General features: G+C 37.8%; 1 protein-coding gene across 2 annotated transcripts in view; it reads right to left on the bottom strand.

Moving 5' to 3' along the window:
• Grid2 (glutamate ionotropic receptor delta type subunit 2) overlaps window positions 1-25,871 on the bottom strand; it is a 1,393,897-nt gene that overhangs the window by 126,497 nt on the left and 1,241,529 nt on the right. For both annotated transcript variants that reach the window (XM_029535429.1, XM_021188898.2), the window contains exon 14: window positions 18,392-18,558. In XM_029535429.1, coding sequence (XP_029391289.1) covers window positions 18,392-18,558 — 167 coding nt within the window. The remainder of the gene's footprint in view (window positions 1-18,391; window positions 18,559-25,871) is intronic.

Raw genomic sequence — 25,871 nt, 5'->3', positions numbered from 1 at the left:
AGCAGGAAGCTCTATTTAATGCAATCCTATACAGCTGTCACCAACAAATGGAAAGCAAAGAAAAAGCAATTTACAAAATGCAAAATGCAAATGTATGCATTAAATGTACCTCAAAAGAACACTTGTTTACAGGATGTGTATATATATATATATATATATATATATATATATTTGTGTGTGTGTGTGTGTGTGTGTGTGTGTGTGTGTGTATGTATGTGTGTATGTATGTGTGTGTGTGTATACATAACCTGTAGCTTTTCAGTTTGTTTTTTATTTTTGACAGGTTCATACATGTATATGATGGATTTTAGTTCTTTCCAACACGTGTTTTCCTTTTATTCACTATCCTTCTACTACTAAAACTGTATTCTCCCTAATATATATCCTCTTCTATATCATGTCTTGTGTATGTGTAAGAGAGACTAGATGAGTTTAGATAATTTTACTTCTATAGAATACTCTACAATCACATATTCTCTGTACTTTTACCAGCTGTGAATCTTAGTCTTGACTGCTATCTCTTACAAATTGAAACTTTTCCAATGAGAGCTCTACTAACCTATAGAAGTAAAGCTAAGGGTTTAGAGGTAGTATTACACCATGTTCATTTATCAAACAGCAGTAGTAGATTCTCCCCTAGCGCCTATTACTTCCCAAGCCATAGGTTCTTAGCCATGCATACCACGAGTTCTCTTGGCATGCATTATCTTCTGTAAAGTGGATCTTCAATCCAGTTTTAAAATAGCAGTTACCTCTCACCCCCAACTTGTAGTCTGACTAAGAAATAGGTTTGGTCTACTATTTGGGAAGAATTAAGAGGTATGGCTGGGTTGGAGGAGGTGTGTCACGGAGGGTGGAATTTGAGGTTTCAAAGCCTTTCTGCTCATACTTCTAGAACACAATGTAAACTCTCACTTTCTGCAGCTGTAGCTCCAAATAAACTCTTTCCTTCATAAGTAGTCTTATTGTATTATCCCAGTAATAGAAAAGTAACTCAGGCCACCCCTTAGTATTCATAGCACTACTGCACCAATGAGGGTATTTTCTACAGCCAGTCATTAACTCACAGCACTCACAGTCAGAAAAACACTATTGCTGATTATTTTCCCTCAGCAGGCTGCACAGCATCTTCTAGCACTGTGAAAACTAGCCATCAATGAAAAAGCTTTCATCTCAGCTCCAGTTTGATTTCTCCATGTCCTATGACCTGTGTGATATACTCAGCAATATGGTCTTACCACCCAGTACTGTGGGCCACCAAGAGCAAGTCTGTATTGTTTTGGGAGCTTCCTGGACGCCCATCACCAATGACTTATAGGAAGACATTTGCAAGAAACATTAAATCTGAATATTTTCTATTAAAAATATTCCTACTGTAGGACTTGTGTTTAGGACAAAGAACTCAAATCTTTTATCTCTTTCATTCCATGAGACTTTTATGTAAAGGTTTTAGTCCTCCCATCAAACCCAGTAAAGCCTTTGTTATGGCTCCATCCCCCTTCACTTCCTGCTGGCTGATTCTTGAATGGTGCTGTGAGGTTGATCCCCAGTCAATGGGGAAAAGGCTTGGAATCAGCACGTAGGTTAGGAAAGAATCTAAGGTCTTATCTCTGTGTGTTCACGTTTCTGCGTGTACCCTCTTCACAAAAAGTTATGTTTTGTCTTGGTCAGTTGGAGTGGTGATCTCTTTCTTTGTGACTCTGAATTCATATATAAAAATCCTGAGATTTTTGAGTAGTTAAATCCATGTGTCTTTAATATTCAATTATTGAGGATGGTGAAATCCAAAGATGTGCTTTCTAGTGAGACATCCCTTAAGTGGGATTGTGAGAGCTTGGTTTCTTCACTATTTCTTTTATTTCTTGGCCATTAGGTGAGTAATTTTGTGCCATTTTGTGTTTGTCCCAGTTTGTATTCCAACTATGATTTGATGCTATGCACCCAAAGCAACAGAATCAACCACTAATGAACTGAACTGTCTAAAGCAGAGTCAAAATAAACCCTTTATACCTATGAGTTGATTTCCAAGTCAAGGATTGAGCATAGAGCAGTTCACATCTTAACAGTTCTGTGTATCTGCAAATGACCGTGAAAATTATGTAAGAATTGATTTGAGTGTACAACTAGTGTTATCAAATAAACTAATTCTCAGATGCGGAATTGTGACTAACGAAGATTTCTTATTGGGAATCCACTCTCCATTTTGTTCCTGAATGTCTGAGACAGCTTTTGCCCGGTACTCTTCAGGAAAATTTGTATGGCTATATAGCTTCAGATAAAAGTATTGTTTTTCTTCAGGCGAAGAACAGATTGCTCTCTATCTGACTCGATAAGAGAGATCACGTGGCAACTGGAGCTAATGTTTGGACAGTTTTTAAAGCAGTGTCTGTGTAGGTCGGATCGGAGGTTTTCTGATGTGAGCAAGTTTTAATGGATTGGTCTCCAAATAAGTACCCTCACACTTGGGGTTGAAAATGGCTGTTTCTGTCTATTGCGTTGTGGATAATAAAGGCCTTTGTTTCTAATGTTCAGTCTCATGTCTTCAGCCAGAATGCATGAAACTCTGCAAGGCTACATTATAGACTTGGAAGTAGAGTACATACTTCTGACATTTACAATTATTGGCATATCTATAATTAAAAAAATCAGTCTAAAATTATTTTTTAACTTTTCCTTGAAAGCTCAGGGTCAGGAGAATGAGAACATCTTCAGTCCAAAAACCAACAGAAATAGTATCATTACTTCTTGAATCACTTCTAAAAAGGTCAAAATATTCCTTGAATCAAATAGCATCTCATAATGTGTTTCCTTTTTACAATAAAATTAAGGTATGCTCTTTTTTTTTCTGGCTTTAAGGATTATCTTGTGTATAAAACTTCTCTTAGGAACTTCAGCCATCTACTGGCAAATCAAAATAACACCATTTAAGTTGGTCTCTGTTAAAGAAAAATAAAGTATAATTTGAGAAATGGCCATCATTTTACATATATAAAAGCTACTTTGATGGAGATAGCATTTTAAGAGACACTGAAACATAGAGTAAAAGTGGGTAGAAATATAGGGTTTCCTGATTTACACATGAAATAATTTATATGGGTGATGCTCATAAATGCAATTCTAATATCTAATTATATCTTTTTTTTTACTCTACTTTGCAGAAATACTTGTGAGACTGCATCAGAAAAAAATCAGAATAGTGCCTTATTTGTGGCACTATTATCATAACAATGCTGGTATTCATGAATGATAGGCAGTCAAGAGTATGTGAGAAATTTTATTACAAAAAAAGAGGCTATTAGAAGCTTAATTTAAAATGAAACCCTACAATAGGGTCAGACCTTATATCTTGATATGGTTTCAGCTTTCACTACTGGGGCTTCTTAAGAATGAAGTCTAATTTAAAATGTAAAAGAAGCTCAGACAGGAATGGAAATTCCCAGTGGCAACTGAGAGCTATGCTTGGGTCTACTTGCTAAACCTCCATGACAGCACTTTTTCCTGATGCTTGTTTCTAAGCTGCCAATCACACAGTGCAAAACACAAATGCCAATGTTTAAAAACGACACTATCACCTTCCATTTTTCACTCTCCCCTAATTTTCGATATGACATCTTTCAAGTTTCTTTTAATTTCAGAGATTTTTGTTTGTACAGTTTAATGGGTATACTTTTTTGTTAGGCATGTTCTAGTGATGAAGTTCAGAAGACCATTAGTGATGCATGGTTGAACCTGTAATATGTTTCTTGCTCTATACATATACAGGAGAGAGTGGGATGACCTTAGTGTCATTCATCTGTCTCCTTTCCACCCGGAGAATTTCCTTTGATTTACTAGGGAATCACTTACATGAGTTTCTGAATCTGGAGATGCCATGGGGTCATTTTCCCCAGCTTTAAACAAATTTTTACCTGAACTTAATGCCTTTCAGACCTTGGAAGCTTGGTAAATATGCCTCTTCCATCAGCTGGGCTGATGCTGTTATTGTTGGAGGTTGCTATGCTAGGCTTTCTTCCTTTGGCTGGGACTGCTGCTAATGGATGCTCTACCTTATGCCCCACGTTCTAGGCTTGCTTGCACTGAAGACCCCAGTAATGCGGAGACCCCACACAAGGGTAGGAACAACTTTACACAAAGTGCTGTTCTTATTGCAGCCATGTTACACGTGTGTGCTCATGTTCTTAGAGACTTTTAATAAAATGTTATCTAGTTTGCTTTCTTCAGTAATACATTCACGGGAGATTAAGCACCACAAATAATGAAATTGATGAGGATGTTGTTATTAGCCCCTTCATCCCTTTATGACTAGTTCTTTTTCTGGAAACAATTCCGAATTTGAAGGTAATATACTTTTGGTGCTTGGCCCCTTTTGTTATTCCTCACAACTGGTGATGAGGCAAGTTAGTTACAATCATGGATGCTGGAACACTGGGGTCTGAAAAGAGCACCACTATTCACTTTCCCTCTGATCTTGGGCAAATCACTTGAGCTATTTACAATCTCCAGTCCTTAGGATAGTTTCAAATATAGGAAAGAGGTAATACACAAATCTCTAAGACCAGCAATTGGTTGCAGCATGCTTATGATGACGTTTGCTATTAAGCATTAGTTATCATGTCAATATTTAATAATGCTACTTGGTTGATCATTAGAATTTCTACAATTTTATATTGATGCTTACTCACGGTACTCCATATATGTCTTTTAAATCTTTTTGATGCATTTCTGGAAGCTATAATTCACCTGAGTGTATTGTTACACTTCATCAATTACCATCTAAGTAATGTAGCTGGAAACAACCCAACGTGTCAGTCCCAAATTATCATGCTTAGTTGTACCCTAAGATTGATGACAAATGACATATAAATGATCCTCTAACATGCAAATGACAAACATGAAGCCTCGTTTTCTGCTCCTGAGAATTCCCTACCCATATTAATGAAGGAGGTAGGAGCAACAACCCTGTCCCAGATCCCAGTGGAAGTAGAAAGGAATGGTCCATTTCTGTGCAACATTCATTCTGAAACTGATCCAGGTCACTGACTCGGTACAAATGAAGTTCCTCTCTGCTTCAACTCAATTACTAATGAACATCCTGATTGCCCTCAAAAGGAAATTGGCAGCTGTAGTAGGTGATACAAGGAATTTGTACCTCAGGCAATCCAACTATAGATTTCTGTCCTCAATGTAGCTTCCAGATAGTCCCCCAAGGAGAAACTTAAGTAGAACATTTTAAGTAAAAACTCAACCACAGAAAACAGACAAATGAGTACCAGGGCGTTGAGTCTGAGTTCTCTGAAGTTGGGAGAGAGATGAACAGAAGTAGGAGGACCACCCCCTTTCCTTTTCTTTTCTGAATTTGTTTTTGAGGCTTTGATAAGAGTGTATGGTATTTCCTCAATTTGCTTTTCCCACATTTAGGGCTAGCACGATGGTGAAAGGCATCCATGTCCTACCAGAGCTAAAGCTGACATCATCGGGAGGTTCTACTAGAGGACGATTCTAGAGCTTAGTATGAACTCTCCACCTCTACCAATAGTTCAAATGTATTGAGTTGATCCACACTGGAATGTTAACATTTACCCCAAGCCTATGAAAAAAATATATATAACATACTAAGAATTACATGGGGTATATGATTTTGAAGCACAGAAAGTATTATTAAATAATTAACAGACACATTAGAAAGAATTTCTCTTATTAGGCAAGATAACAGAGTAATGGGAGACAGAGCTATAAAACATATAGCTAAGCATTACCATTATGTTTCCAAAACACTTCTCAGAAACTTCCAAGTGACCTTCATAATATTCACTACGTTTTCAAAATGTCTTGCTGATCATAGAAATCAGGCTCAGTCAATTTCTCCAAAGAGGCCAGAAGAAGTCTTTAAATACGATATTTGGTATCAATAGGATTTACCCCAAAATTGTTGCCATTAGACTAACTCTCAGGAGCTGTAGTAATATTGACACAACTGTATAAATCGAAATAGCCAAATTGTATGGCAATGGGCTAACTGGCTTGTCTCAGAGCTTTTGTAAGTATGAAGTGCATCCCGTTGTAATAATATGCTGGGATTAACAGTGTCCTGGCCTCAATGATCCCATAACTACAAAATGAATTGCATTATAACTACCACTTATTTTAAGACAATTTGGAGGCTGATTCTAAAATTATTTTTAAAGGACTTAAAGAAGGGAATTTTCACTTGTTTCTACTTTTTTAAAGGGCATAATTGGATAGCAAGGTCATTATCTTACTTCAGTTTCATGAGTGCTGGGATTGTACATATGTGTCTCATGCCCAGATAGGACAGAATTGTTTAAAACTGGCCTATCAGGGCTGCCTTCCAAAAGGCCCAACAAGGAGCTGAAAGAGTCAGATGCAAGTATTTACACCCAACCAATGGACAGAAGCTGCTGATCCCTATGGTTGAATTAGGGAAAAGCTGGAAGAAGCTGAGGAGGAGTGTGACCCTATAGGAAGACCAGCAGTCTCAACTAACCTGGATCTCCAGGATTTCTCAGACACTGAGCCACCAAACAGGCAGCACACACCAGCTGATATGAGGATCCGAACACATATACAGCAGAGGACTGCCTGGTCTGGATTCAGTCAGAGAAGATGCACCTAACCCTCATGAGACCCAGGAAGAGGGGAGGTCTGGTAGGTTGGGGAGAGTGGGGACATCCTCTCTGGTGTGGGAGGTGTGGGATGTGGAACAGTTGAAGGGTGGACTGGGAGGGGATAAAGACTGAACTGTAAAAGAAAAGATTAAAGAATAAATTAAAAACCTGAAATAAAACTGTTTTTTTTTTGGGGGGGGGAACATTCCTTCTCCAATTTTAATATGCAATGCTATTTGTCATTTTTTTGGAGTTTTTCCTCATGTTTCCTATGGCAATTTCTTCATAAAAATGGGTGGAAATGCATTTTTTCCATGGATTGAAATAATAGCTACACATTTTCTCTGAAGCAAATATGTATGCTTACAGGTAAATACAGACAGTTCAGAATAATATCTGTGGCTTGAGAGTGTCACAGCAAAGCCTATAAAATCTACATTTGAGTGAATGGGGATAAATACATGAACTCTTTGAATTAGATTTGGCAATTTTTAAAAGTATAAAATATTAGTTAATAGTATTTTTATCCTTAGATACTGATGATGTAATATTAGAGAAAATGTATTTTTATATGTTAGCATTGGTAGACAATACCATTATTTACTTTTGTTATTTAGTTTCTTTACACTGTCCATACGTCTTTCTGCTACTTCCTTGTAAACTCACTTGTGAGCGAGGCTGTAACGAGGTAATCATGCATTGGGATTAAATACTACATGTTTTCTATTTTTAGAAATATCCAGTTTTATAGAAATTGTGCATTGAAATAGTATCACTTTCTCGTTTGTGAAAACAGGAGCATAATAAACAAAACACACTGTATGTAAGAGGGCTAGAACCTTAATCAAATTTAGGAAGTTGAGGCTAGATGGGAAATTTGTTATCACAGATAGATGCAACTGGTATAGAGATTTTCATTTTCTCTCTTGAGTAAGAATATACTCAGATTTTCACCCATCAGAAGCAATAAAATATCCATTGGAAAAAAAATCACATCTTCAAAACTACCTGGTTGGAGAACTGTTCTCAACGATCTTAAAAGAAACAATGACTTTACATATGTTAAGCCATTCACAGGATGTTTTAGTAAAGTGGTGTTAGAATCGTTGTCTATCCCGATTATAGCAGTCTTTTCTCATGTGATAGTTACGAATCTATTATGGGAAAGGTGATGTGGCTCAGTGTTTGTGTATGAGTGAGTGTGTGGTCTGTTGTGTCTAAGTGGATAAAACTTGAAACATAACATTCTTTTTTTTCTCAGAAAATAATTTGATTGCAGAATCAATTATTTTTGTTGTAATATCAAATCAACATTTTAGTAAGCATATTAGTATTTTAAATTTGCTGGGATACACTGATATACAATTATGCTTTATGACATAATCTATGTCCAATCTGACTCTTGGTTTTCAATTAGAAAATCTCAAGACATATGTCTTCTAATGGATCACTATTTCCATTTATGAACATAGAAATTAAACTGTGGATGGTATTTCTCAAAAAACTTGTAAATATTTTCTAATGTATGTCTCTAATGAAAGGTATATTTCATTGTAATGGCTGAATCTGTGAACATGAACTCATGCTGTTATGAAGAACTGATACTCAAACTATTTGTATTTGTAAGAAAGTTGTGATAATGTCTGTGTAAATAAGATACCTAGAACATTTAAAACACATTTTTAATATTTCAATATATGATTCAATATGATTCAAGTAGAATTAGAAGGAGAAATTTTGATCTTGAAGCTTTAAATAATGTAGGTATTAAACATTATGTCTTTAGAAAGATAACATTTCTGGAAGTTAGAAACATAGGCGCTACATATTTGGCTTTTTCCTTTACAGCTCTTCTAATATTAATAATATTACTCAATTTTGAATGTGAGTGCTTCTTCTCCATCACATATTTTATGAGAGAGGCCCTCATTCTGGGTTGTCCAGGCTAGGTTTGAACTTGCAATCTTTCTATCTCAGTCAAGATCTTGAGTTTCTGGGTTGGTTTGTAGACACATACTCTTTTTCTTTTTTCTTTTTTTTTTTTTTTTTTTTTTTTTTTTGGTTTTTCGAGACAGGGTTTCTCTGTATAGCTCTGGCTGTCCTGGAACTTACTTTGTAGACCAGGCTGGCCTGGAACTCAGGAATCTGCCTGTCTCTGCCTCCTGAGTGTTGGGATTAAAGGTGTGCTCCACCATGCCCGGCTGACACATACTCTTGTACCTTGATAACCTTTCTCTTTTTAAAGGGAACCTAACTTTCCAAACTATGCATCTTTTCTGGTTTTGATGATGAAAAATATATTGAAGAATATATGGTATAAGATAATTTTATAAGGTTATTCATTTTCTCAAAACAAGAGCATAGCATGGTTGAGCCATTCTGTTTTCCATGACATAATTGGTAAAAATTCCATTTTCTATATCTTAAGTTCCTTTTGAACAGAGATTTGTCACAGTAATTACCATCATTTATGTAATCTTCTTATGTCATGCTTTATATCAGTTTTAAATTTGAGAGATTTTAAAGAAGCCCTCTCATTTTGCATACCAGGTTTGCTGATTCAAAATTGGATTTCCCAGTTACTTCTCTGGTATGCTGTCCTGACCTACAGATGAGGTCAAAAGGTGGTGTTAAGAGCAGGAGGTGTCCTGCATTTTCCTCCCAGAGCATGCTTGTAGGCTTCCAAACATGATCAGGGAAGAATGCGTCTGGAGCTCTATTTAGTTCCTTATAGGTATAGGTTTTTATAAGATTTACTTTAGCCCAAGTGTGTGGTTCTGTTATAGCCTTTGCTGTTTAGTAGGCTCCCCATTAGCAAAGCCTGTCCAAACACTTTATTACAGGAAAGGAGACATGTGCTTTTATTCACCAGGGCACTAGTATTTTTCAATCAATTCCTTATTGCCTTTACAAAAACACATTGTATTTTCTTTATATGTTTTTGAATTCTATATGTTTATTTCATAATCTTAGATTTTTTCCAGACATTCAAGGCATCGATTTAAATACATTTGTTCTATTTTTTCCCTCCTGGGTCTATTGTTTTATTGGGCAGTTTCAATATTCTGGTACTACATAAGCTTTTCCCCTTACTCGGGCACTGGAGTCTGTAATAATAGCAATCAAGGCAGTTCATTCTGACAAATGCGTGTCAGAAAGAGCCTGCTGTGGCTTTGAAATATTGAAAGTGACTGATAACATAATGTGTAGAGCAGAATAAATGCATACAAATGGGAGTTTTAGCTGAGCAGTCAAAGGATGAACTAAATACAGTGTCAGAACTCGGCCCTGAAAGCTCCCGATGCCAGTGGTTACAATGGCAAATTACTAAATGCACTTTGCAAAAATGTTTGATGAATAAAGCAGAGGCCAGAGAGTTATCATCCCTCTTTGTGCCTCTGCCTCCATGGGAAACGCAATGAAGCGATGGTCTTTTAAAAACTTTCTGGCATGGAAAGTCAGACATTGTTTAAGAAGATAAAAAAGTAGTAAAGGGCAATTGGGAAATCTGATTAGAAAGTTGACATGAGCATTAAGTGTTGAAAGTGACGAAGCTGGCTAGTGGACAGCCAGGGTTACATCAAACCCACTAGAGTAGTCGTCTCACTATGTCTACAGTTTCAGCAATCACCACTGGTAAACCATAGTCCAAAATATGAAGTGAAAAACTCTAAAAAGCAGTCCAAAATATTAAGTGAAAATTTCTAAAAAATTAGGAATTTTAAGTTTCAAAATCGCATGCCATCATGTTATAACCTTGTGCTGTCTTGTACTGTTCTGTTCAGGATGTGAATCACATTTTTGTCCTGTGTATCCACCCTGCATATTCTACCCACTCTTGCCAGTATCCTTAGGCTGATAAGACTGTTGCAATAGCAAAGTGTTCGTGAAGAAGTAACCCTCATTTTACTTAATAATGGCTGCAAAGTTCAAGACGACTGAAGCAAGAAAGGCATTAGAGCATAAAACACAGAAAGATGGCTCAACTCTAATACTACAATGCCAATGATAACAAAGCCTATGGATAAATAACTACATAAATATGAGGTTTAGCATTACTGGCGGCTGTATTTATCCACTTGGGATCTTGAATCATATCCCCCATGGATCAGAAAGAAGTGTTGCATTAAGATACATCCAGAAATGTAGGGGGAAATGTTGACTGATAAATTGCTAAAACCTGCTCTCAGTTTTGAAAGGCATACTGACATTTAAAATGGGACATTTGAAGAAAGAGCTAATAAAACTAAATCCTTCTAATATTTGAACACTGCATAGCTGGCAAATAAAGTATGAGACTCCCTGGCTTTACATGAGACATATGTTTTCCTGACTTCTGCATCTCCAATGATAGAACTCCTAATAAAATCAGGTCTTGATGTGTAGAGTCCAACAGGGTCTGGACTGTCACCTAAGAAAGAAACTGCTGTGTACTAAAAGTAAGGTATTTCCTGAAAGCTCAGTTAAGCTGTCAAGCTACTGTGGAAAAACCTCTCTCCCCTCATTTCTCCTCCCTCTTTCTTTTCTTCCTTCCCTGGCCCTCTCTCCTGGCTAACTATATTTGGAAGGCAGCTCATTCTTCCGCAGGGATGTCAAAGCTGGTGATGTAAGTTGAAAGGGTCTGTGCATATTCTTCAGGCAGTTTTCACACATACAAAACAGAACACTTCTGGGCAGTGTTATAAATATCGGTATTATAGAATATGCCTCCAACCATGTTCTTTTTAGAAGTGTGAATGAATTTAGTATTCTCCAGTCTCAGAGAGTTCAAAAGTCTAAGACCGAGATTCACTGGAACTGGCAGATGCCTTAGGAGCTATTGCCAAATATGTTAACTCATAAAAATGGAACTTGTCCTCTCTCTGCTATCAGGGAGGTTACTCAAGAAGAGTAGACACTGGCGTGAGTGTGGGGCATTTGGGGACTGCTTAAATTGTCCCCATTCTTTCTTCTGTAGTTTATACAAGGTTAAAAAATGTTCCACATGGTTCCTTATTTCTAAAGTCTAATTCTTATCCCCATTTAAACTCTGTTTGGGGTGTACATCATGTGTCACCTGGATTAGTGCTATAAACTTATGATAACTCTCCCAGAACTACAATCTAGATAATAAATAACGAACACTGATAACTAGATAGATCTTTATGGAAATTAAACCTGTTGTGTTTGGCATGCCTGAGATCCTTTAGTGACTTCTGATCATGCTCAGGCTCAGGTTGGACCATGGCCAGGTATTTCTAGCCTCATTGAATGAACCGAAGAGGTTCCTTGGTCTTTCCATCTTCTCTAAGGCATGCTGGCTGAATGCCCACCATCTTGATGCTTCATGGAAGTTCTTTCTCCTGTCCATTCTACTTCACCAACTCTGTTTGTTGCTAGGTTCCCTACAGTCAATACACGGGGCTGATAGTTTGAAACATACCTGCCTTTTCTCTCTCAATTCGTGGGGCTAAGCATTGGTTCAGGCTGTGTGAAAGGTTAATAGCTTCTGAGATTCAACTCTCTTGGGTCCCTGCAAGTTCTGTTCTCCGATCTTCTGTTCTTACAGGAACACCAGTTATACTGGATAGGGCACAATTCATTGACTTTATTTAACTTCAATTACTTCTTTAATATATAATCACCTTCTGAGTTATTAGGGTTAGGGCCTCTTTATTGTCGAGAACACTGGCTCAAATAAATGTTCTCCAACTTCAGTTGTTGAATTGTCCTTTCAGCACCAATTCATCTAGGAAACCTTGCTAATACTTCCACACACCCAGATTTCTCCATGTTCTCAGCATACCTCACATGAGCAGAAGGGCACTTGTTCACGTTTCAATAGACAGTAAATGTCTTAGACTGAGGCTGATTACAGTGTAAGTCATTGTTCATCTTAAATGTATGGCACTTTATATGTGGCCAACACATAGTTGAGAGCCACCAAGGTCCCATAGATTCCCACTGCAAAGAACCCTAACTGCCACTCCTTCACAGAAGCCCGTACTTGTGTCTAAGACAGGGTTTCCTTCGAGTCCCTTTCTATCTTTAATGAACCTGACTTTGCTTTACTTTGGGCTCAGTCTGAAGTTAATTTATCAAATTCACAAATGCGAGTTTTAGTGGGCTGGGGTTATCTACACAAAGCTCATCAGGTCACGTTCCCTTTTGCTGGAGACAAATCTGTGTTTTCCCTTTCGGGTGTCTCCGAAATTTTTATGTGTCCTCGATGTTATTTTCTACATTAGTCCTCTGACGGGAAGCATCGACATAGTCACAGATGGCAATGTCGAAATGGCGTGAAGTCCCACAGTAAACACCCGGCTAACAGAGCTGCATGGATTTTAAATTATAATGACAGGAGCAGGAAAAGTTGGCAACCCAAAGATGCTGGTTGCTGGTGTTCATAATGGGGCCCATCCTTCCTGTACAGTGTGAGCTCCACGGAGTGGAGTAATCACATTCTTTTAGAACTTTCCCCTGTGCAATCTGGCAGTCCTGAGACTTAAATCCTGGGTTCTCAAAAGAATGACTCCTCTGTGCTGCCTGCGAAACTGCTTGTGTACAGGAGAGCATCTCTGGTGGCAAAGAAAGACGCATCTAAGCTGTGGGAACGCATCAATTGGAGCTCTACTGTTGGGGTTAAGATGGATTCTCACTGTTGGCAGAAGATGTGAGAGGCTCTGAAGGTGGCATGCAATGGCTCATTATTTACATTTTTTCCGGAAGGGATTTCTTCATCTTTTGTGAGATTATGCAGACTCTGTATCCTAAAGGAAGCCAGTTTTCAGTGAATGATTTTATAGATGGTGGTCACAATGGCTATTTTAGGCCCAAAATGGTCACCTTCACATCTGAATAAAACTGAATCTGATCATTTTGTATTCAGCTTGCTAGCTCTACAAACCTTTGTTTCATAATGGAAAAAAATTGTAGCATGTGTATGAAAGGTTTCAAGGGACAACTCCATTTAAGTCTTCAGTTTGTTCTCCTTTTATTTTAATCAATGATAACACAGAAAAGCTTTGCTTGAAGTTTTTTTTTAAGCTTTTCTTTGAACAAGCCACTTTTCTCATTTATTTTTTACAATTTTATACATGCAATGAAGGTCAAAAAAGTTCTCAGATTTAAAGTAGGACATAGAATTCTGCATAAGCCCTCCCAAAGGGCCTTTTTAAATTTTTTTTTAAATGTAAGGAATCTGAAAGACAGAGTCAGCAGCACTGGCTCAGGACCTGGAGTGCACGCCACCCTTTCTTCCCAGCTCCAAACCGCCAGAGAAAGGAAGCCACAGGGAGGCCCTGCACTGTTTGCTTACACGCTCATTATCGCTCCCCACACCTGTACTCTGGCACAGTAAAGGTAAGTGACACACAGGTTTTAAGACCCTTAGTTTACAAAGAGGACAGTGGAAGTATTGATAGAGGTTGCTCAGTTTTGATTTTTCTCAGGATTAAAAAACCGGAAGACGACACACCCTAGGCTTTTATCCTAAATGGAAGCACATTGCATTCTCCTGGTATAAAAAGATAACATCTCAGAACAAATGACAGCTCTTTAAATCGAGTTCATTGAGTTAACATTAGACTTGTTTGTCCTGATAATTAGACTTATTTGTCATGAAGTGGGGATACCTCACTTCATGAAGGACTGGTGACTGTCCTGTTCGGGCTGATATCTGCATGTGAACAGGCTTTAGAAGTTAGCAATATGTGAGCAGATTTGTGTGTGTGTGTGTGTGTGTGTGTGTGTGTGTGTGTGTGTGTGTGACAGGCTCTCGAAGCTGAGGCAGGAGTTAGCCAGAGGCAATGTGAGGTCTGAAAGCAAGGCAGAGGCACAAGTCAGGCCTGAGAATCTCACAGTGCCTTGGAAATCAGTTATCAGGTGTGCTGGCTAGTTTTACATTAATTTGACACAAGCCAGGTCATTTGGAAAGAGGAGAATTTAAGTTGAGAAAATTCTTCCCCCTATATTGGCCTGTGAGAAGGCCTGTTGGCACTCTGTGGGGCATTTTCTTGGTTGATGAATGATGCGAGGGGGTCCAACTCACTGAGGGAAGAGCAACTCCTGGACTAGGGGTCATGAGTGCTATAAGAAAGCAGGCTGAACAAAACAAGGGGAACAAGCCAGTAAATAGTACTTCTCATGGGTTATGCATCAGCTTCTGCCTCTAGGTACCTGCCCTATTTGAGATCCCGCCCTGACTTCAGTCAGTGATGGCCTGCAATGCTGAATTGTAATCTAAAATAAACCCTTTACTTCTGACCATGCTATTTTATCACAACAGTAGGAAGGGTAACTAAGACAGCAGGGAGAAAGAGAGTAATGTTTCGCTCCTTTATATATCTTTCTGTCCTTATTTTCATCATGCCTGTTTCAACACTCACTACTACTTACATTTGGAACATAATAGTTTTGAAGATGGACTAGATTCTGACGACTACAACTCTGTTGGTAGAAAGAAATATCAAAGAATAAGACTAAGGAAATATAGAATTATGTGTAATCTGACCCCTCTCAGGGTCAGTCTTTCCTTTTTGGACTTTCTTTGCAGTAGCCTATATAAAGATGACTTTACAACACATAGTACCTCTCATTTACGCTCACAGGGATTTTTGATATGATGCAGATGGGAAACACTGGAGTTGAGCTTTGGAATATAGGACACACGATTTCCCTTTTCAAACCTCAAAAAACTATCATTGTAATGTTTTCTATGAAAACTAGGAAAGATTTAGTGACTATAACTGGTAACATCTTTACTTTCAGGGAGCTAAGATAAAACAAACACACCAAATTACTGCAGTTGAGACAATGGATAAGCATGTGGTGACCTAGCACCAGTTAATGTCAATAGTCAAGACCAAGCACAAGAATCACCCATAGTGACATCTCACATTTAGATGAGGTTAAAAGAATGTTGGAGTTATTGGCCCACAATTGTCCTTACAAATAAAAGAATCTCCAAATGTCGTGGAATATATCACAGAGTAGAAGGGATAAAAGAAACAATAAAAGAGATAAATTGGAAAGGATAATAGGAAAGAGCAGGAAAGTTAACAATCTATTAAAGCAGCACTGACGGCAGCAGCAGTAACCAGAATTTTGGTAGAAATGAAAATTATGCACACTTCAGAATCAGAAATGCTAGGGCTGGAGGCCAAAAATGATTGTTTTGTCAGGTCCCCCAGGTGCTCTGACACTTGCTTAGAGGTTGACAGGCGCTGTCTCAGGGTGAGGCACCAAACATCGCTGAGCTGGCCTTGAGATTTATTGAAAAAATAAAATCGCCACAGAATACTCACACAACTCAGGGATGATCCTCCCTAGGAATGGAAGGTTCATAGTTTGCTGTGTTTACTCATTCTAAAGTCACTTTTTTCTTTTTTTTTTTCTCCATCTTTCTCTTTCTTCTTTAATGTCAGAACCAGAGCTTGGTTCTTTCAACATACTGTCTCCCAATGGCTTTTTCCTACTTTGTACAACTATACCCTAACTCTATCTCTTTCATCCATCCTGCTGAGCCTCCTATCTTGTACTTCTAAATTTTTTTCACCCGGACATCTATATGCCACTATAAATTCAATGTACACAAACACATTTTCTCACTTTCTCCTCATCGTGTCTCCTTCTGTGTTCCTAGTCACACTCCTCCAGGTGAGCACGGAGTCTTCCCTCCTCCTCTTCCCTTCACACTTCAGACTTTGGAGGTTCAAATCCCAACCCAGCTACTTATTAACTATAATTTAACCATTATCAGAGCTGTTGCTTAGTCGGATTTCCTGACTGTAAAATGGAATGCCAATAGCACCTCCCCAAAGGTGTTCTGAGGACAGTGGGCAGAGTTAGTATGAAATCTTTAGAGGAGTATCTGGCACAAGGTTACGGTGAGCGGTAGGTGCTCAGGTATGGATTACGATTCGTTCTCCTGTGTTCCTGTACTCTTAAATATGTCTCAGAATTCCTTCAGATTTGCTGGAGGGACAGTAAAGTTGACTATCCTAGTCACTAGAGACTCTCGTGTGGATCGCTCAGGTTGGGATAAATATGGCCTCAGATGAACTCCCTATGTGGATGGACAGAAGCACAGTTATGACAAAAGGACAGATTTCTTTTTCTTTTCTTTTTTATTGTGTGAGAAGCACACAAAGCTTGTCACGTGTGTTGACACTATTAGTGCCACTTGGTCACAGAGCAGGCGGGCCCTACCTTTGCAAGGAAGGATGCTTAGAGAGGTGGAACTAATTAGCATTGTTCTGTTCACTCATTAAAGCCTCCAGATTCCAGTTATTTGCTTGTAGTGTGAGTTCTGTCCCCAGCACCCACATAAGATGGCTCACAATTTTGTATAACTCCTGCTCCAGCTGCTCAAACAGCTATGAAATAAATTAGGTAAGAGGGGATATTTGGAATCTACCAATTAAAGTCATAATGAATTACAGTTCTTCTATGATGGAAGAATTAGCATCTTGGTTGACTAGAGCTTTGAGCTACTTGTAGCAAAAGATGATGGGATAGAAGAAATGAAGCATTATCCCAGTTTCCCATTTCTGATGGACATATTGTTTGCCTTTGCTCAGCTGCTATAAGAGAGTTTCAGTGTTTATCATCTGCTCTGTTCTTCTAATGGAAGTTTTTCAGTTTGACTGCTTAAGTTTCTAAAAACCATCTACAGATGCCCAGCACGCTGTTGTGAAGGAGACAACTACCTGGCAGGCACACTGGTGGTTTAGATGGTTCTCACTCAAGTCCAGCACACTTGCATGTGGTAGGATCTTGACATGTTAGCGTGGGTTCAAAGGCCATCTCTGCTTCTCAGCTTTGTGACTTTGAAAAACTATAAACCTTTGAATATGTTTTCTCAAATGTAAAGTGAGGTTAATAACAGTGTTTAGCATCTTATGTTGGGAATATGTTACTTCATATAGAGAGTGGCCTAATTATACATACCACCTCTGCTCTTTTGCTATTTAACGATTTGAAAAATCACAGCTGAAATTTATATTTTGTGCTTGCTGTCCGAAACTAAGTGTCTTTCTGTTTTGGCATTATCTTCTAGTGAGTAACAAGTAATAGAGGGAACAATTAGTGTCACGTAAACAATCTCTCTACTTAGAAGACAGTCACTCTCTCTGAAGTCAAAATTTGTCTTGTAACTAGAGCAGAACAGTACAATCCTCTCTCAATGTTAAATACATTGTCAAACAAATATATTGCTAAACTATTTCCTGTCATGGAACATTCTAGTTTGAAGCTTGATGAACTATCTTTATAATCTTTTCTTTGTGTTCCATGACAAACATCTCATATGCACTTTAATACCAGATGGAGAATTTTAAAGCTTTTACCATTTCCTTCATAAAATTCAGATGATTATATCCCATGTATATATCTGCAAGTTAGTATTCTAATTTGGTCCTGAAGTACATTTTTTGTGCTTTAATGTTTCTAGAAATAAGTTAATTTCCACAACTTTCTGCTGTTCACTTCCTACCATGTAGACTAGTCTGCTTAGCTTCTGTTGGAATTTGTAGCACATATACTCTACTTGGCACATACAATTTTGGAGAGTAAAAGAAGTTATAAACAGCAATACTTTCCTCTTAATTATGGAGAAATAGTCCATGTTTTAGACAAGAATTCTCTTGTAAGACACACTTCTAGGAACTGATTTTGTGTAATGCATTTTGTAACACAAAGGGAAATGTGATGGAACAGTGCAGTGTAGTACATGTTTACGGTCTAAATTCCCTCCTTCTTTTATATAGATGATTTAGTAGCCTTACCTTTGTGAAAAGACATCACGGTAGGGGCTGCCATGCTGCAGTGCAATGCCATACCCCCGGTCAGCAACAGTGTTCCCAACAGTGTAGAAGGAACAGTCGGGGTCGTTAATAGCCACATATTCCAACACAGCTGCATCCCATACAAAAGCATAGTTTCCATATTTTACCTGTGAAATTATGGAGGAGAAAAAAATAGGATCTAAGGTTAAAAATTCATAGAATAATAAATATTACAGTAGTATATGCAAAAATTATAGGCTACATGTGTTTAGGCAAACTCATATTTGTGTTTCTGTTAGTCTAAAGCTCTTTCATGTAGTGGAGGTAGACTAGTATCCATGTTTTCAGGAAGTGTGGCTGTAATAAAAGCATCCCTGAATTGCAGCTATCATGTGGACTGCAAGAATGTTAAAGACATGTTTCTGAGCTTCCACTGCACTGTGTCTTACCACATAGGTGGTCATTTTCAAAAACTATGCTTCTAGAATTGTTGAGAGATGCTGTTTTGTTAGGCTACTAGGACTCTAAACTAGGGTACATTTCTTTACACCCTCTCTGGCTTCCTCACGACCTATATTTTAAATGCTCACAATTCACATTAAGGAGAAATTACTAATACTGCCCTGTCCATAAATCTCTGCCCTGTCTTCTTTGTCCAACTTAGTTCATTGTTTTCGAAGTCCTATTATGGATCTCTTACAGTTAGTGCCTAAATAAGTCTTTCTTGAGTGTTTTGTTAGCATGCATTAGAAAATTTTATTTTATACCATATCTTCCCTTCCAAAGAAGCCCATTTCCTTGATGGTCATTACAATGAGGAGAACTATTCTATACTCTTCTGTACCAATATTCAGAAGCATAAATTCATAGTGGGTCCTCTAGAATATAGTTTAGTGATATTTTTCACTCAACAATCATTCATATGGGAGCCTGTCATCATGGTTTGTATTTGTCATATCTCCCCAACTCTGCAAAGGTCATGTGTGGAATGCTAAGGCTGCAGCTGGTGGTACAGTTCAGAGGTGGATGAATCATGTGGGCGTGGGCTTCATTAGTGCATTAGTTCACTGACAGAATCAAAGCTGCACAGACTTTTAGGAGTTGGGGAATAATTCTTGGCAGTAGGCTGACTGATTTGTGAGACATTTATTGTCCTTGGGCCCTTCCTTTCTGTCCCTGCTTCTTGCCACCTGTAAGGCACAGACCTCCCCTCCTCTCTGCATACCCTTTCTTCATGACACTCTCTGACTTAACATATACAGGCCAGATGCAACAATGCCAAGCAGTCAGGGTCTGAAACCCATGAAAAACTGTGATCCTTCTACTCTGAAGAATTTTTTCTCAGATATTATGTCCCAGTAGTAAAAAAATAACCAACGCACAAACTTATTATGAAGGGGCTGGAGAGCAGGGCTGCTTTTCAAGAGCAACGGTCCTCAACCTTCCTAATGTTGAGACCCTTTAATACAGTTCCTCATGCTATGGTGGCACCAATCATAAAAGTATTTTCACTGCTACTTGATAGTTGAAAGTTTGCTTCTGTTGCGAGTCATAATGTTTTCTTGTGGACTTCAGTGACCCCTGTGAAAAGATCATTCAGACCCACTCCCTGCGAGGGGTTGTAACTCCCAAGTTGAGAACCACTATTCTAGAGGACTTGGGTTTGATTCCTAGAATGGAAATGTTATCTTATAACCTTCTGTAAATCCAATCCAAGGGGATCTTACACTCAGGGACTCTGTGGGCACTATGTATTCACATGGCACACAGACATGCATGTGGGCAAAATACTCATATACACAAAATAAATTTAAAAATTTAAAAAGGAATAAAAGAAACAAATATAATAGATTTCTCAATAATTTGTCTAGAAAACTATTAAAGGTAAAGATAAAATTTAATGACTTCATAGAATAAATAACTAGCCCTAAAGTTAGTTTATTTATATTTAAAGAAGGATGTACTATTATTAAAAGGAAAAGAGGGATTGGCAATGGCTCAATTACCAAACTGCTTTACTACGCAAGGAAAAGGATCAAAGAATCAGATTCCCAGATCCCAGCAGGAAAATCCTCAAGACCAGTTTCAGGCCTCAGCATGTCACTCACATGCACATGTATCCGCATGTGCATCCCCATACCTGTGAACATGCATATCCACGTGAAAAAGGAGAAAGTAGAAAAGAGATGCTTGTTCAGTGTTAACTAAGTACTGGAAAACTCCATCTTACAAAGGAGGGGGACTTAAAAATTGAAGTAGGGTCAAAGAGATAGTTCAGTGGTTAAAAATGCTTCCTGCTGTTTCAGAGAACCCAAGCTCATATGGTTTGCAACCATGTAACTCCAGCTTCAGATACTTCTGTCTTCTGAGGGGATGTACATATGCACGCACGCACGCGCGCACACACACACACACACACACACACACACACACACACACACAAACATGCATGAATGCACTCTCTCATACATAGACACACATACACACGCATGAATGCACTTACACACATACACACACACGTGCATAATTAAAAAGAATTCTTAAAAAATGTTTTGCCACCTGATTATTTCACAGGTATGGTGGTGCAAAATTTTAATTACAGAATTCAGGAGACAGAAGCAGTCATGTCTCTGCAAGTGTTAGGCCAGTCTAATCTATGTTACTGAGTTCCTGCCAGACAGGGCTACACAATGAGACCCTCTCTCTCTCTCTCAAAAAAAAAATGAAATAATCCTTTAAGACATTTGACAATACTTACAACAGTCATTTATATATTCTTTTTGTTTTGTTTTGTTTTGTTTTGAAGCAGTATTTTTCCGTGTAGCCCTGGCTATCCTGGAACTTACTCTGTAGATCAGGCTGGCCTCGAACTTGAACTTAGAGATACACATGCCTCTGCCTTCTGGATGCTGAGATTAAAGGAGTGAACCACCATTGTCCAGCTTATTTATCTGTTTGTAACCAGGAAGAGAACATCTTTTTAAGTGAAATAGAAATATAGTCCTTACCCAGGCACAGTGATGTATGCCTGTAATCCTAGCACTTGGAAGACAAAGTCAGGAGGAGCTTTGTGAATTTAAAGCTAGCCTGGTCTACATAGTGAGTTCCAGGACAGCAAGCACTACATAGTGAGACCCTGTCTCAGAAAAAAAGAGAAACAAAGAAATATACAGTCCTACAAGGAGCAAACCATTAATAACTCTAGTGGTGCTGCCAGTTGGTCAAGACAATGATGTCTGCTGTTATTTAAGTTTGGCACCATGATGCTGTTCTACCCTATGCCACCACAGAGGAAATAAACATATGACATCATTCTTTTAGGAAAATTGTTTTTGTGAGATAGAGATCAAAGAATATTATTTTATGACATGAAGAACCATTCAGGATCAACTGAACAAGTATTTGAACGTATTTTAACTTAGACTAACTGTAAGTAGACATATAACTTGCTGTCCTGTAGTTTACCAATGAAGTATAAATTATTTGAGAAAAACCCTCTTACAGTGAATACTACTATTTAGTAAGACTCTTAATAGGTCTTAATGACCATGCATGAGAACTTTTTCTATGTAAAGTGTACTGCGTCTCTGAAACAATGGATGCAGGCTTTAAAACTCTCTCTCTTTTAAACACACACACACACACACATAGACACACACACACACACACACACACACACACAATATACTTTTTATATATATGAAAAGCATGTTTTCCTCAATTCCTTTCAAACAATGCTGTTTAAGATTTATTATTATTGCTGTTGTTCTTGTGCTTGTTGTCTTCCTTTTTTCCTTTCTTTTTCTTTTTCTTTTTCTTTTCTTCTTTCTCTCTCTCTCTCTCTCTCTCTCTCTCTCTCTCTCTCTCTTTCTTTCTTTCTTTCTTTTTCTTGAGACTGGGTCTCACTATGTAGCTCTGCTTGTCATGGAGCTCACCAGGCTAACCTTGAATTAACAAAGAACTACCTGCTTCTGTTTCCTATGTGCTTGGATTACAGGCATGCACCGATACCATATTTAATAAAATTCTAAAATGAAAAGAATTAATACAGTTCTAAAATGAAAAGGTCCTAGTAGTCACCTGGCATGGTTTTTTAATTTTTACTTTTATTTCTTTTGTTAATTAATTTGATTTTTATTTTTTAAACATTTTATTTATTTATTTATTTATTTACATCCCAAATGCTGCTCCCTCCTGGTTCCCCCTCCCATAGTCCCTCCTCTCATCTTTTCTCCCCCTTCCCTCTGAGCACATGCTCCCCCCATATACACACATCCTGGCACATCAAGTGAGGTCTACGTCCATCTTCCCTGGTCTAACTTTACAGTTTTTGTGGTATATCAGTGACCTTGAACTTCCTCTAGGAACTCATCTTGATTTTTTTCTCTTTTTTGTCAAACAGTCACTATGCCACCTAATGACCTCTTCCAGCATATTTAGAATGATCCTCCATGGTGGGGGATCCCACTTTGCTACTATTAAGTATTCTAGTGCTATAGTTACTACTTTGTGATCTGTGCTTATACCCCCAATATATGGCAACATTATCTTTGCTATTAGATATACTATTTCTAGCAAAATAATGTTAGGAAGCTTTATGAGTGAAATTTTAAACTGAAGCATTAAAATTATGTGATGATTATAGAAAGATCAATGAAACAATTTTTAAAATTTTTCCTGGCATTTTTTTTCATTGCCTAAAGCATGCAACCACTGTCCTTTGGATGGTTTTAAACTATTAAATTTAAACTATCGAGAAAATATTCATCAGCAAAGTCTACAGCTATTTTTCAAGAAAGAAAATAATTGAGAGAGTGGTCTAGAAATATCCAATCCATCTGATTAGGCAGTAGATATTTCAGAAGTTTTCAACTAGCTTTTGTTCTTGAGGTCATGTTTGGATTAGCAGCTGAAATGAGTGGCATTGACTTATTCACTAGTGTGGGACTTTGTTCTAGGTTATGCAAAGGGTAAGACTATATCTGAGTGCTTCCTCTTCATATATCCCAGACTCAGTGTTGATCAAGACCACATAAGAATATCTTCTGTCACTATATTCTATGTATAGACCCCATAGTAGAGGTATTAAGAAGCTGCGGTAGGTACACTATTGGAGAAAAGAAACCTTCAGAGAGCTCATGGTCTTTAAACTATGTACGCTATGATAATGACTAGCCTGACAGTATATGCCTATTTGTGCATAGTGAGTAGACAGCGATAGTGTGGGAAACTGCCACTTTTTAAAATATTTCCTGCAACAGGGTAGCTAGTGAGGATATAGGGAAAGCCATTGGGTCATGAATATGATAAGTATATTGTATAAAATTCTTCCTTAATAAAGACATGGGGAGGATCTCAGAGGGGTTTGAGGAAAGGAAACCATTATAAGAATATACTGCATGTAAAAAAGCATTTTCAATGAAATAAAAATGTAAAAGAATACTGTTTAAAAACAGGTCCTGCGTGATTGGTGGACACTGATAACTTCTGATGCTTAGGACAGAAGGCCTTAAAGCAGTTCCAGAGGAACAATTTGAGGTTGGTAACCCTCAGAGAGGCTTAGGTTGCTAGATTCCTACAGTATAGCTGCAGAATTGATTTAGGTTCAGCTTAAGGACTTTCCACTGAGAAGTGTGCTGGCAGTTTTCATGCATCTTGTAAGACTCTAAAGCTGAATTTTTGAGGGTGATATAAGTCTTGAGTCCCTTTCCTTAATCTGTTTACAGGTGGATCATTGAGACAAGTTACATAATGGGTGTAGCATATTGCACTGTAATATACACCGCTTCTGTTGAAACATACAGGAAATTCATTTTTATAGAGAGGAACTGGGGCAGTCTGCTCAAATATTCTGGTAACTGAAATAGTTGTACAAAAATTCAAATATTTAAGTTTCATACCTATGTACCTAGCTGATTAAACACAGATAGTCTATGGAGACCACTTCTTGTTCACGCACTGTCTACTGAGCTAATCATTGTTTTTGCAAGTTTCTTCCTGTCAGATGAGGAAATGTAAACTTCCAATATTATTTTCTCAAATATTTGCATTTCTGGCCCAGTAAAGAGAAAAATGAAAAAATATATTTGAAAATTTACGCTCCTCAGTGTTCAATGGAAGATGACACATTCTTTCCCTCTGTGGACTGTCCTTGTTCCTGTGCTCCTATTTAAACGCTCTCATCATGAAGTGATGAAGAAAGCACTCAGTAGTTTATTAAGTAGTACCCTCCATGGTAAGGATGGAAGCACGCAATATAAGCAAATACACTTACCATCTACCATTCTACTAAACTTGATGTGAGTGGAAAGATCAATATCCCTTCTTATATGAAGCTTTAATTTACTACATTTAATAGGTTCACTTCAAAACCTAAATCCACAAAAAAAAAACAGCAATCATAATCTTTTCTTTTATTAAGAAAATTCACTGGAAACAATTTTGGAAAGATTATATTTAAGCAAAAACAGCAAGGTAAAAATGTTTTCTTATAGACTGTATCTAGTATTTATTTTTTATGAGGATAGGTAACACGTAAGACATTTTTAGATTCATAAAATGCCCTTTCCTATGAATTTCTTTGATATTTCTAACACTTTGAGCCAGCCGAATCTATAGCAGCTAAGTAACAGATGTAGTGATCCAGCTTCCGCCAAGCTATACTGATGAAGATCAGTGGCTCTTCGGAACTCAGGCTCAATTCCATCTGCTACAGCCATCTCAGAATATTAAAGACACACTTTCATGAAGACATTGTCCACAAGAAAGCAGATGCAGGTGAGGTACAGCAGTCTTCACCTTTAAGGCATGGAGCATCGACTTTGAGAAATAACATTTATGTAAATACATATATTGTGACACAAGATGTGAAATGCAGCTTCTTTGATGTTCTATAATCACACTACTAAGATAAAAGCAATGAGGATCTAAAGAAAGAGTTGGTGTTTGTTAAACTGTGGGAAAGATGAATGTTTACATTTGTGATTGGAAAACCAACCCTATGTGACCATCACTCTCTATGCTTTTCTCATTCTCACAATTGAAATGAAGAAATGTTTAGCAATTAAAATAAGCCTCAGAATGGAAAACTTTAAAATTAAAATGTCAGAGAATAATGTCAGCAAAATAAATTCTAACTTGTATACCAAACTTCAATATAGTTTTAACTAATGGTCAACAGTGGGTGCAGTCATGAAGTAGTTGTGAGTTACAGGCCCAGAGATATGATTAATCCAGACTAACATTATAGTGGTCCTTGTAATTCATTGCCCATATAAGTCCTCAGGATGAGATGGCTTTAATATTTATTACATGTGGCTGCTCTATTCCACTACAGGCAAATAGGTAATTTAGCAGCATTCATCATTTCTTTTCTGAACTTATGAAGCACAGTAAATCATGTTCAGGTCCACATTTAAGGGATTAGGATACACACACACACACACACACACACACACACACACACACACACACACACACA

Source organism: Mus pahari, chromosome 2 (assembly GCF_900095145.1).
Source record: "Mus pahari chromosome 2, PAHARI_EIJ_v1.1, whole genome shotgun sequence".
Taxonomy (NCBI): domain Eukaryota; kingdom Metazoa; phylum Chordata; class Mammalia; order Rodentia; family Muridae; genus Mus; species Mus pahari.
The sequence above is the reverse complement of the archived record's forward strand: the minus strand, read 5'-3'. Positions and strand labels throughout refer to the sequence as shown.